Raw genomic sequence first — 13,868 nt, 5'->3', positions numbered from 1 at the left:
CAACAAGTCAACATGACCGAGGGTTGCTCGATCTCGTAGCACCCCTTCTCTTGCACGCGTACACGCACGCTCTCCTCCACCAACACTGGGGAAAACACAAGCTTGACATCAGCTGCTTGCAAGAAAGTCATATTTATCTTGTGGCAGATGCTGCCGGTGCAGTCTTATTTTAGACGGGCGTTTTCAAGTGTTGCGATTCACAACAGCTCTTCTTCGTTCATTCAAGAGCAGCGAGAAAAGAAAAGAAAAACATCTACAAAAGAAGTGCTACTCCCCAGGTGAGCTGGCGGTGATCTTTTTCATGCGACTCTTGGCAATATAAAGAAATGACCTGAATGAAATTATCTAAGCTGAAAACTGAGGGCACTTGAAGGGTCTTTATGGATAATATTAGGCTTGAGAGGTAAACACTTATGTCTATCATTGCATATGGGCTATGTGCAATAAACACATTATATATTTATATTCCAGACAATAGGAGTAAGAGGATTGTTCACACTGTGGAACTCCTTATTGGTTCTTATTGAATTCATGCCAATCGGCAATTAGACTCCTCCAGAGCCCTCGAGGATGTTTTGACTTCATTCTCACGCATTAAAGCCGTTTAAATTGATTTCATTTCCCCTGCTCGTCACGTACCGGCCGTTTGCAGGGGGAATTTGAAACCACACCGATCCGACATTCAGGAACGTGCTCATTTCTACAGTTTTACAGATTGGTGTGAGGTCAGCTCAAAGATGCAGCTTGCAAAACATTCACTCAGCAAACATCAAAGGCGTGTTTCCACTTGCGGACTGACAGACGGACTCCTCACCCGTCGAAGAGGTTGCAGGACTCAACGCAGGTGCGGCCACGTCGGAAGTAGCGGCAGGAGAGGCACTGGTCTGGTCCCGGGCCCCAGCAGCCGTCGTCCGAACACATCCGGTCACACACCATTCGCTGCTGAGCTGCGAAGAGAATGGAGGTGCTCACTAGCCATACGCAGAACACAATCGTGGAAACATTATACTTTGTGTTAATTTAGTTAAAGATCCATACATATGGTCTACTCATATGGGCTGACTGTCTTTGAACTGGACGGAATACTTGGCATTTGACAATCTCAAGTACTTTAAATCAGGGGTCTTCAACATTTTTCAGGCCAAGGACCCCAAAACTGATTAAGTAGGGACCCCCTAACTACTATATGTGTTCTATATTAACCTCAGCCTAGTGCTATTTAGAAATATACATTATTATTGTCATCATGTTGAATTCAATACTAAATTATTTAAATAATATAGATAATATTCAAGGCAAGACACTACAGGTGAATAGGGTACAATTTTTAATTAACAGATATCACCATGAAACCTCTCTAGTTGATCACTTACATAAATAAAAATATTTGTTTGTATTTCAAGTTTTCTGTAAATGAATATTTAAATATGCTAATTAGGAGTTATCTTCTTAAATATGCACTATTTGCATATATTTCCAGAACAGAAATATGAATAACAGCTAAAGTGAGGTTCAAAATAATTGTTTCATTTTGTTGATGTATTACATTTCCAGGTATTTACAGAGGGACTTTTGAATATCTCTTTTTATCAGTCCATACATTACAAAATAATGCCAAAAAATAAATAAATGAATAAATCCCCTTTCACTCTCCCTTGTGGAGTAAAATGTTCTAGAAATCAGACTCTGAATGATATGAAAAATCCCCTCAGTAAATACCTGCAGAATGTAGTTAGGATTAAATCTGGAAAGTTTGGTATTTAAGTCCTACTGAAGTGTAGATTTCTGGATTTTGAGAAAACGGCCTTTAAAGTCTTTTTTTATTTTTTTATTGGAAACCACTATGAACCAAACCAAATCTGCTCAAATCCTTATATATATACATAATATACATATATAATATCAAAATATCAGATTAAATTCTCAATAAATTCATTCAAGTGTGAACATGAATGATGATCCACTCTCTCGTCTCCACCTTCTTCTCTTTTTGCTGCCTTGTCTTAACTTAAAGAAATTATTATCATTTTTTTTTTTATGGGGGGATCAAGACAAATATAAAAATAAAAAATGTCTAATCAACCAAAGATTTGTGACCCCAGTGCAGTACTTCTGTGGAGCCCCTGGAGGTCACACCTCCTGTTGAAGACCCATGCTTTAAATTTTGCACTAAAAAATGTCTTCTGCTGCCCTTTGCTGCACTTTATTGTCCACAAATGTAGTTCCCGGAGTGAATCCTTCCTGCTATCTTCCTCTATCTATCTGTAATCTATGATCTATCCTCATAAATTAACAAGGACAGCACAGCAGGTTGGGATGCGATGAATTGCACAAGTGTCAAGATTGCAATGTCGATACAGTCTTTTCCCTGGACTCAAATCTCCGCTGCATATTTAAAAGCTCGAGTCCACATGTGTGAGTGTACGTACGCCAATCTGGCCGAAGAATGCCCAGCTGTGTGAGCAAACATTGGCGTTCCCCACACATTAAAGAATGACCGACAACCCTGTGCCCCCCCCCCCCCCCCCCCCCCCCCCCGTTTTTTTTCTCCTCCAGTCAAACCGCAACAATCAATTCCGTTCATTAGACTCGCAGTCTCCTCTATCCGTTGAATGACACACACGTTCCCCAGGAGTGTCGTCTGTCCGGGGGGCCTGCTGAACCCTTTGTCAACAGCAGAGCGGTCAATGGTAGGCAGAGGGTCGAGCCTAATGAAGAGGCCTGTGTAAGGTCCCATCGATCCATCTCTAACACGCACGCCGCACTCATTAACCAGTTAATGATATCAACTGCCGCATGGCAGGCCCAAAACTCCAGCAGCCCAGCTACCTCCGTCTCAGCCAGCTTCACTTGCAAACATGTTGTCAAAGTCCAACACAGGTAGCGGTGAATAATATTACCAATACATTTTTATTAAACTATTTGTCATTACTTCCATCAGGTCTTCGCTTCCCTGTGGCTAGCTGGGAGTTTACCCACCTCAGCGCGTGACACATTAAGTGCCAGAGCTGAATAAGAGCTTTCATGACCAAGCAGCAGAAAGCTCCAGGATGCTGTTCCCTTGGAAACGGATATGTGTAAAGCCGGGGCAGATATGTGTGAGAAATCAAAGTTTTGAAATTAATTACAGTGCTAATGGGCTTGGTTACTGCTGTGTTGAGACAAACGATTGTGTGTATCAATATGTGCAAAAGTTGCCTCTAGAAAGTGAGGCTGAATGATTTGCAAGCGCAGATATTCATCACAGATCTAAACGGCCAATGACGCATTTCCTTTTATACCGCAACACTTAGATTAAACATCTACAAAACAAGCCGTTAAAATTGTTGCTTAAAGTTTCTCCAGCCATTAGCAACACTCACTGCATTCCTTCGGATCCCGGTTGTTCCGGATGAGGACCTTCTGGGTCGGGGTCCTGAACAGCGACGTCCAGTTGACGGTGTTGTAGAAGCACAGGCGGCTGTTGTTGAAGATGTACACGCTCCCGGCGCTGATCTCGTCCAGCGACTGGAACTGGAGGGAGGAGATCCAGCGCTGCTTCAGGATCAAAAGAGAAATACCACTACCGCTGCAAGAGAAGGGAAACGAGCGGGAAAGGGAGTTGAGTGGAAGCGAAGAGGAGGCAAGTCGCGCGAGAGAACTTAAGCATTGGAAAGACAGTTGGATGGGGGAAAAGGAGTAACTGAAGATTTAATGAGAAGAAAAGTCAAACGGAGAAGGCAGAATAATAAAATATGAAGGGAAGGGTTAGGGTTAGGGTTGGGGTTAGGGTTAGGTGTTGTTTTGGTTTTGGTGAAACCAAGGGTTAGGGTTTAGTGTGTCCTCTTTCCTTAGTACAAGAAGTGAAGATTCTCATAATCATTAAAGATATTTATCTTTTTGTTAACATTTCCTACAAGTGGCTTTTTTATATCACACATTTTGCATGAAAACACCAACGGAGTCTGTTAAAAAATGTCTGTTACTGAAATGTCGTGATTGTCGTGTCAAGCCTTACTGCTTGAAGAAGTGACTGAATAGAACAACACTTGTAGCTAATTGAGAGTAAAATTGAATAGATCCCTCTCTAGCATCGCCACTTGCCGTGATATTCTGTTCTTCTATCTCAGTTTCAAGACTGCTCAATGTTTTCATTCAATAAATTTAAGAAGTTGAAAATTTTCTTTGATCTGGGCCGCAGCTTGTCATTAAGGTGTGAAGCCAGACGGGTCAAGAACCACTGATGTAGCGCACTAAAAGTATAATATAATGTGCCTGTAATTAATATAACTGTGTGTATTGTAGGTAGTGTTTCATTTGCTGCTGTGTTAACTATATTATCAGTGTTATGCATTTGTTAGCCCACCCACCAAATTTCACCACCAGCCTCCACTGCAGAACAGCATGTAATGACAACAACTGGAAAGATGCAAAACAAGAGGAGGGAGACGCGCCACAGAAAAAAAGGACACAAAGCTTAAAAAACAGAGAAAATGACAATGGAGACAAAGAAGCCAAAGATTGACAAAGTCAAACGTAGAAAGGTAGAAAGGCAGAAGCAAAAGAAGAAAAACAAGACAAAAAACAAGAAGCCGGAGCAGACGGAGACAACACACAGCTGAAGACAGAGTTGGACAGTGAAGGCCACAATGGAGAAGATAAAGAACTGAAAGAACAAGAGGAAGTAAAAGAAGACGACAAAGAAGAACACAAAGAAGAAGAAGAAGACAACAAAGGGGAACATAAAGAAGACATGTAGAAGATAAAGAAAAACACAAAAGGCCATGGAGGGGTTCTGATTCTCGTAAGCAGACAAGTAAATGTATTATAACACCATGTGACAATAGCTCATGATGTTGGGTTGTGGTTGTTTTTCAAAATGCACATCCGATCTACATTTCTTCAACCAAGTGCTGTGATTTCTACCTGTAAAGAGATCTGCCTCCGATGGTTGCCAGGTTGGAGAAAACGCTCAGATCTGTCATGTTCTCGGGCCAAGACTGGATGTTGAGGTAACCTAAAGACACAGCCGGTGGAGAGAAAAAAAAAAAAAAAACGGTCGAACATTACGAACAAAACTTTTCTTTCAAACAGAATTAAGTCCATTTGCTCGGCTCAAATGGTGAAAGGGAGATAGCGGGGGCAGGGTGTATTTGATGAGGAAGCAGAGGAGTGATGAGCAAGGAGAGAGAAATCTTTTTGTTGCCGACATCCAAAGCCGGAGCCGCACCGCCTCTGTGAAGTTCAAGCAAGAACCCATTCTTTGTAGGATATGTGCACGGAGAAGACAATATACGCTAATTAAAAGAATGGGTTTAATATTCTGCACAATTTGTCGGCTTGCACTTGCCTTTAATGACAGATTATATCAAATCAGCATCTGTGGAAATGACATTAAAAAAAGGGATAGAGCAGGAAATGGCTGGGATCGAATGGCCATTGCTCTTTCTTATTGCTTAGGTTTTCATTATGAAAATGCAGTTTCACTCCATTAGCTGTTTGGCTCAACTGCAAGTCGCGGTTTAATATGACAAAAGGCTTTGTATACGAGGTATTGCTCATCCCTTAAGGCCTCTAATAGCTAATGAATAAATACACACACAAGGATGCACACGCACTGGAAGCGTGATATCCGCCAGAGCAACCTTTCAGAGTTCACCGATAAGAAATCTGCTTTCCCCCGTACAGCTTTTTTTTGCTACTTCGGCGGCCAAACAGTTCACACAAACACAACCCGCCGCATAATAATAATATTAATAATAATAATGATAATAATAATGATACTGTTGTCTTCAGATGGTGTTTCCAAGGTGACTTCAACGAGGAAGACTTACCCGTGATCTCTTTAACAGTGCGAAACACATTGAGACGCTCCGGATCCAGAGGCCCAATGCCATGATACATGTCCCTGAAGGAAAACACATGATCTTTACATAATGCAATGCATCATTAAGAAAAGAACCTGAGTCAGTCCAAATTTTTGGGTAGTTCCATGGATTCAAAGCTACCCAGAGAGTCTGACGTCTTGAAATAAACTTTGATAATGTTCATTTGATTTCATTTGGAACATGTTGTTCTGAATCGACGATTTCCTCTAAACTGCTGGAAGCTATTTCTAAAGTGTTGAGACATCTGGAGGGTAAAGAGGTCATTGTGTCCCACTGATAAGATCACCCTTTACGTCAATGTACGTCAAAAGTGCTAAAAATATTCTGGAACGGAAACTATTTTGGGTACATTTTAACACACCATTTTGACTCATAACTTTAGAGTACTAGCAACCAGCTAATGAGCACAGGGGAATTAGCAATTGGCAAAAATATCCTAGCATTTAGAAACCGTGGAGGAAACATGTTCTGTGGAACTGGTGGAGACCAAAACAGAGGTAAAATTAGAGTGGACTTAAAAGCAATGCCCAAATAGGTAGCTAGGGACAGAGCTGTAGCTCCATTTAAGTACTTATTCATGATAGCTCTCTCATCTGTCTTACATCCGTTAGAAGCCTCGGTCGTGTACAGAGTTTAAGTATTAAAGAGTTTCTAAAGGGAAATTAGGTCCGGAGCCGTTATAAGGAAAACACTTAATCTTTACAAGGCATCATTAAGAAAAGAGTTCTTAAGAAAAGTCAATTAAGATTTTAAGTAGTTCCATAGCTTCAAAGCAACCCAGAAAGTCTGATGTATTTAAGTAATAAACTTTGATAATGTTCATTTAATTTCGTTTGGAACGTGTTGTTCTGAATCCACGATCCCCTCTAAACTTTTGGAAACTATTTCTAAAGTGTTGAGATGTCTGGAGCTAGCTGGGGATAGTTAGGGACAGAGATGTAGCTCCATTTAACTACTCGTTCATGATAACTCTCTCATGTATCTTGCATCCGTTTGAAGCCTTGGCTGCGTACATACTCCAATATTAAATTATTTCTAAAGGGTAATTAGGTCCAAAATATCAAATAAGCATTTGAAAAAGTGGGCAGGAATATGTTGTCAATGTTCAAACCTTGAACCCTTATTATCAAAAGGAAGGGCAGTGTTCTGGCATGCCTTCTAGTGGAATCCTCCAATACTACTAGTATTAAAGATAAATGAGAGACTGTAAAAGATGTGGATGTCATGACAATTCGCCAAAGGTAAGGTCAAAGCATGTAGAGCTCCTCTTGGTGGCTGGCTGCAGTACATATCGTAAGCTATACTTCCTACATGTAAGTGGTAACTAAAACACCAATTATTTGATGTTATTAAAAACACAATGTGGTATCATGATGATTGACAGTTGGCACTGACAACCATTCCATGAAGTCCCGCAGGACTGCACGAGTACGATATAAAAATATGTGCAATGTATAAACCAATGGGAGAAAGTGGAGAAACATCCTACATTTTTTTCTCAACAGTCTATGAGATGAATACATAGTATGCCTAAGAAGAAAATCCTGAGTGAGAAGTTTTTTAAAAAAAAATGACACTTACCCTTTAATGCCAGTAATGAGGAAGATGAGGTTGCCATTGATTTTGGTGCAGTTGACAAATTTATCGATATTGCTGGCGTCCACCGTTTGAGCTGTCTGCAGGCTGCCCGTCCCTATACCATCGCACACTGACAACACAAATACAAACAGACACTTGTATTTATTTAATTATTTTTAACTTTGAAATATTAACATTTTGGTCCTTTTCTCTGTGAACAATTAACCTCCTGTAGCGTATACCCAAATTGTCCTTGTGTAGCAGAGACCTCGATTTAAGAAACCGGTATTAGCCATTTGTCACTCCTTTTATTTTACACGCTTTCATGAAAATATGGTCTCTCTTTTGGTGCACAGGCAAGGCCACGGCCCCTCTCCATGCACTGGAATTCTTTTGATGAAAGCATGGGCCAATCCACAGCCTCATTCCTCTCTATAATGAATTCATTACATCTGCATTAATTACACTTGCAGTCTAGTACTGCGCGCCAAGTATTTCTGACAGAGGCGGAGGGGATGATGAATAAGCCTGGCATTAAGTGGTGTAACCAGTTTTTGATAGTGATTTATACCAGCCAATTCCATATCTGAAATGTTAATTTGTTATCATTTCCCACAGTTCCTTGAGCCATCCCTCATTAACCCCTCCGCGCTACGTGACGATGTAATCAAGAGATTAGCCAATCAATGGGCGCCACAGCCGATACGCGGCGTCTGAAGGAAAACATTATTGCCTCCCTTCCAAACAGAAAGGGCAGATCGTTTGCCTTTGTGAGAACAATACGATGGAGGGGCTAATCCTGTGTCTTGAACTGAAGTAAAGCTGTTTAATTTCAAATTAAACATTTTAGGTATTTAGCCGACTTGTAATTACTGAGCGGATATGAGCAGTAGAGACCATTTCATGTTAATTAACATTGCGGGGATCAAACATCTGACCTTCCTTTATGCCGCATTTAACAGATGCAGCCTCCAGGATGTGACGCGCAACAGTAATAAGACTAGGCTGTGGCATGTCTCCACCAACCAGTCAAATTTTTCCTTGAGTGCAGGTGGAAGTTTGTGCAAATTTTGAAGAAATCTCTCAAAGGTGTCTCTGAGATATTGTGTTCATTTGAGTTTTGTAAGTTCACAGATCTGAATTTTTCATCCCAGAGTCCAAGTCCAAGGTGCCGCATAAAATCCTGTATGTCTTTCATGTATCTTCTGTCTGTTTACAAAGTTGTAGTTGAAGAAGTAGTTTAGGGATAAGGGGATTCAAATGGTGGAAAGAAACTCATAGACCAAGTCAGATGTTACTCTACCAATTGTGTCAGCAATATAGATAGCAAGCAGTCAGCATTAGATGCAAACGAGTCAGACTTAACCCTAACCCTAACCCTAACCCTAGGACGCTATAGGAGAGGAATGCTGGTTATTTATAGTATTAAGGGATGAATATGTTAATGCACGGCCTTACCCTCAGACTAAAAGATGTTGATATTTTTGTGAGGTTTATTGCAATAATAATAATAGTAAAAAAAAAAGCTAAGATGGCTCCCATAAAAATAAATTGCATTTCCTACAAAGCTTTTAAAGTAATTCCTGCGGGATACTGTTGACTCAGTATCATCACTGTTAGCATAAAAGTATTAGATTAAGACATTTTAACTGCATAAGCTTTTGTGCATACAGTAAATGTAGCACAGTGGGCCAAGAGGAGGAAGCAGGAAAATGGGTAAACGGAGGATTTTCACTCCGCTGAGTATAACTTGCACATTATGAACCATGTAAGTGCCTTTACCACGTCCATTAGTCAATGACGACCACTCTTTAGGTCTTCTTAATGGTATTTTATTTGTCATTTCCTAAGAAAACAAACAAAAACCTGTCGATGAGTCATCCTGCCCTTGGGGGCGTGTACTAATTTTGCACCCAATAAAATGCCTTCTCCAGTTTTCACTCCACTCCTACCCTAATATGTCTTTCCATCATGTTTTCCTGCTCAGGCCTAACCCTAACCACTACAAAGTCTCACTTTCCAATTATTATCCTATTGTACAGTCCATTTTGTTATTCTTTTGTAATTCAAGTGGCTGGATTTTTTTTAATGGTATACCTTTAGGACAGATGTCGGTGCACGGGATGCACATTTTGATTCGGTTCTCCTCCACTTCCATCTTGTTGCTGGGACACGCTCTAACGCAGGAGCTGTGGTCCACCACGAAGTTATCTGACAAAAAAAACCCAAAAACAAACCAAAGCATTGAAGAGTATTAGTTGGCTCCATCCTTCTCCTCGTACACATGACGCCACCCAACTATTCCCTAGAAGGACCTCTCTAATAGTGAGAAATTGATTGCATTTTAATCACATTTGTTTAATGATCAAAACTAATGGTCTAGGGCTCTATTGCTCAGGAAAAGTAATGAATCAAATTAGTACTCGGTAGCGTCAGTGGAAAAGCGCAACCGGCGTGAACTCATTTTGATGATCAGTGGAACTTGAATATGCAATCTGTTGATGTAGCTTGACTTTTCAACCACGCTGAATTACCGCTGCACCCTTGACTCTGTAGGCGTGAAACGGAGAACCAAGATTTGCTTTTCCAGCCGCGAGGAGACGAAGCAGATGGCGTGGCAACAAGTTGATTGAGATACACAATTTATTTATGTTACGAGTAATTTATCCCGACTTTAAATAATTGTCTGGTGTCTGGTTTCAGAATATACAGAGGATAAACGTTTATTCGGTGGACACCAATGCACGTAGTCTAAAACACAATTACGAGGATCATTATGAGAATCTTAGTTATCGCGGTGTGGCGTTACAGGTCTTAGATCTGTTTGCAGTTGTTGGGGGTGTGTTGTCTCAAAATGTGAAGCGGACTTACGTGGACATTTCTTGACACAGAAGGCTCCATAGGTGTACTTGGCTCTGGGGTTGTGCTCCAACTGGAAAGATGTGGGGTTGTAGACAAACGGCTGAGGGCACTGGGTCACACAGGCTCCGCTGTCATTGAAATTGGTGCAAGCCTGCAGAGAGTATATAACCACAGTGAGCTGAAGGCAGAGAGTACTAGGCAGACTCCCCCTGGGGGTGCGTGGAGTAAAACACAGTGAGATGAAGCAAGGGGGAATGTTGTGATTTTTTTCCCCCCATGCATAAGTCAACGTGAGCGAACGAGTATTGCAGCAGCATTTCATTTTTACGTGGGATTGCGACATGCGAATCATGCATCTGTCCCTTGTCTCTTTGAACACCAAATGGGAGAAAAATTGGACCCATTGATCCACGGCCATGATGTAAATGGCGTAATGTTTTCCCATAAACCTCTTAAGTGTTTTGTGGTCTGTGGCCGCAGGCTGAAGCGGCAGTAATTGAATTGGATGAGCCTTTCTGTGAATTACAACTACAATATCATCTCCGTCGGCGCGTGTGTGCACTTCACCCCCGCGAAACAGGAAGGACTTGTGGCGATAAAATGGATATTAATTGGAACAGTGAATCACCAGTTTGTACTTTGTTGAGTGCCACTGTGGCAGACTTTTTACAGCCCTGTAAAATGACTAACAATTTATCAGCAGGCGAAGGGGTATGACAAACAGATGTTGCACAATGCGTGTGATGACGTAGAAGGGAGAAGACATATGAAGATTTGGCGCAATTCTTCTTTTCGGGATCTGGATATGCGGGAGAACGGAGGCAAAAGTGAAAAAGTAAAAGACACAGAATGGAGGAAAGTTAAAGGATGAACAGTATAAGTGTGTGTGTGTGTGCAATGTGACGTACAAAGCAGTCTGTGTCCTTGGGGCCGGAACAGCCGCCGGCACATTCGCGATGGCAGCAGTCACTGACGTAAGGCCCAAAGCATCGACCGTCACACTGCTCTGCACACACCGTTTTGGTCACTGCCCAGGAAGAGAAAAGACTGAAATTTAAAGGTCTGAGACACACATACATATATTCACTGTGATATACAGAAACAATAGTATTTCTCTCAAGCCTCCTCTGAAGTCATAGCCGCTCATGCACATCACCTGATGCCGAAGTGGAAAGCAATGGGCAATGGCAAATGGCTAGCTGAGCTGTTTCAAGAGCCTGGCGCCCATTTGCCTAGTTAGCATGATGAGCAAAGGCAGAGAGAAATGCAAGCCTGGCTGTTTTCAGGGCCAGTAGTCCATTAGCTTAGCTTAGCATGATGAATAAAAGCAAGGTTTTTGGTTTTTCTTGTCGGTTGGCCGTCCATCGGCCTAGCTTATCATGCAATGCAAAAGCAAGGGACACCATTAGCTTAGCTTAGCACAGTAAGGAAAAGCAGGGGGAAATGACTCCTTTGGCTTTTTTGAGACATCCAGTCTGGGTGTCTTGAAGTGTCTTCATCCTCCAACTGCTCACTCTGAAATTTGTCATCGTGCTTGGCAGCTCCCAAGCTTGTGACAGAATGTTGATAAGGAAAATAAGTTGTTTTATCCTAGATCATGCTAGCCTAGCTTAGCACGATGAATAAAAGCAAAGTTTTTGGCTTTTCGCGTCAGGTGACCATCCATCAGCCTAACTTAACATGCAATGCAAAAGTAGGGGACATGGCTAGCTTGGCTGTCTTGAAAGCAAGGAAACCACACGCTTAGCTTAGCACAATGAGGAAAAGCAGGGGGAAATGGCTTCCTTGGCTTTTTCGAGACAACTGGTCTGGGTTTGCCCTTGAAAAAGCGCATCCTCATCCTCCAACTGCTCCCTCTGAAACTTGCCAATGTGCTTGGCAGCTCCCAAGCTCATGATGGAACGTTGATAGGGAAAAGAAGTTCTTTTATTTTCCTAGATAAATACAGTTTGTTCCATAGCACTGGATCTCACTGATTCACCATATCTGTGTTTGTACAATGGGTGTTTTCAGCCAAACTGGCCGATTGGCCAAAGACACCTTCCAACTGTGCTGATTTCCAGAAAGCCTGGCTTTACCCGTTGCTATGCCAACTCTCGTGATAACCAGGGGAATATTTACTGCTTTCCCATCCCTTTTTCTGTGCTTTAAAGTAAAAACCAAAGTAAGTTATGCAAGCATCATTAGGAAAGTACCAGTGGGGTGTGTACCTATTGCATCAAAGTTGCTCTTGTAATTGTGCTGAAGAACAGTCTCCTGCACATTATTGGTAGAGTTGGAGATACACCAGCCAGCAAGTCAGCACGAGCTTGAAAGTGAGGCATTAAAAACTGCTGTGCTCACTCTCTGCTGAGTTGTGAACATAATGATGCAGCACTGAAAAAAACAACAAGGCTCTGTAGTCTATTAGTCTGTCTTAGTTTGAAAGAGAGAGAGAGAGAGAAAAAAACCCATTGGCCTGTATTTCTCTACGTCTTTACAACATGAGTAGAACATCCTGTAATTATACAAGGATCTCACATTTTTCCAGCTGCTTTGCTTCCTTTGTCGCCTTTATATTTTCATTATTTTGAGGTGTGAGGTATCAGTAGACAGTGACAGACAAATGCTAGTTGCATGTTTTCTCTTAACTGGACCTTGACTTTGGTGTTGCAGTTCAGCAAAATAGGCTGAAGTGAAAGCTACAGACTGAAGCGCTCACACCAGCAAAAAAATATTAAACTTATGTCTAAACCGATTACAGGAGATTACAGATCATTTTAGAGCAGTATCCTCAATTTCCTCCCAGTGTTCAGTAAATACAGACGGTCACGCTTTTGTAAACTAATAACCGATTTAATAGGATTTCATTAGTCTGGATTTGAATGCAAAGTTCTTCTTTTCCATTATCATAGAAAAACAATTTCTTAGTTGGAAAAAAGACATAAAAATGATGGTTATATTAATGATTTTTAAAGCCTGGGACAAGCACCCATTTTCTTTCTGAGGCTGACAGAAATATCCATACAGTATGTACCATCTCTGTGTTGGAGTTAGACTCATGGTGCGTTTAGCCTAGCTTAGCAATGGAAGAAGACTGCCTTTGGTAGCACTAATTAGACTGTTTCTTTGCAAAGGAAAACTACTTCTCAATTGGTTCCAAGGTGACTCTCAAAAACTGAGTCTATTAAAGATATTCAGGTAAGACACCCCCTTTTAAAGTGAAATGATTCACATCAGAACAAGATCCATGTGTCAAATACCGACTGAAAGACAAACTTATGATGACAAAAACTAGCAGAGGAGAAAAGCTAGCTTAGCTCTTTTGAGGGCTTTGAGGCCATTAGCCTAGCTTAGCACAAAATGCAAAAGTGAGGGTAACTGACTAGCCGGGTGGTTTCCATTAGCATGGTTTTGCATGAACTGCAAAGACAGATAGAAGTGGATATCTTGGTTGTTTTCAGAGGTAGGAGACCATTAGCCTAGCTTAGCATGAAGTATCATAGCAGTGGAAAATGGCTTCCTTGGCTTCTGAGAGACAGGATTCCATTAGCCTATCTAAGAATGATATGGAACAACATG

General features: G+C 41.4%; 1 protein-coding gene across 4 annotated transcripts in view; it reads right to left on the bottom strand.

Moving 5' to 3' along the window:
• The window catches only part of LOC125000900 (receptor tyrosine-protein kinase erbB-4-like), a 264,556-nt gene that overhangs the window by 71,308 nt on the left and 179,380 nt on the right, over positions 1 to 13,868 (bottom strand). For all 4 annotated transcript variants that reach the window (XM_047576651.1, XM_047576648.1, XM_047576650.1 and 1 more), the window contains exons 6-13: positions 11,216 to 11,334; positions 10,317 to 10,458; positions 9,543 to 9,656; positions 7,449 to 7,575; positions 5,814 to 5,887; positions 4,906 to 4,996; positions 3,363 to 3,568; positions 815 to 947 (exon numbers count right to left, since the gene is read on the bottom strand). In XM_047576651.1, coding sequence (XP_047432607.1) covers positions 815 to 947; positions 3,363 to 3,568; positions 4,906 to 4,996; positions 5,814 to 5,887; positions 7,449 to 7,575; positions 9,543 to 9,656; positions 10,317 to 10,458; positions 11,216 to 11,334 — 1,006 coding nt within the window. The remainder of the gene's footprint in view (positions 1 to 814; positions 948 to 3,362; positions 3,569 to 4,905; positions 4,997 to 5,813; positions 5,888 to 7,448; positions 7,576 to 9,542; positions 9,657 to 10,316; positions 10,459 to 11,215; positions 11,335 to 13,868) is intronic.

The sequence above is a fragment of the Mugil cephalus genome, chromosome 23 (assembly GCF_022458985.1).
Source record: "Mugil cephalus isolate CIBA_MC_2020 chromosome 23, CIBA_Mcephalus_1.1, whole genome shotgun sequence".
Taxonomy (NCBI): domain Eukaryota; kingdom Metazoa; phylum Chordata; class Actinopteri; order Mugiliformes; family Mugilidae; genus Mugil; species Mugil cephalus.
This window is presented reverse-complemented; position numbering and strand designations above follow the sequence as displayed.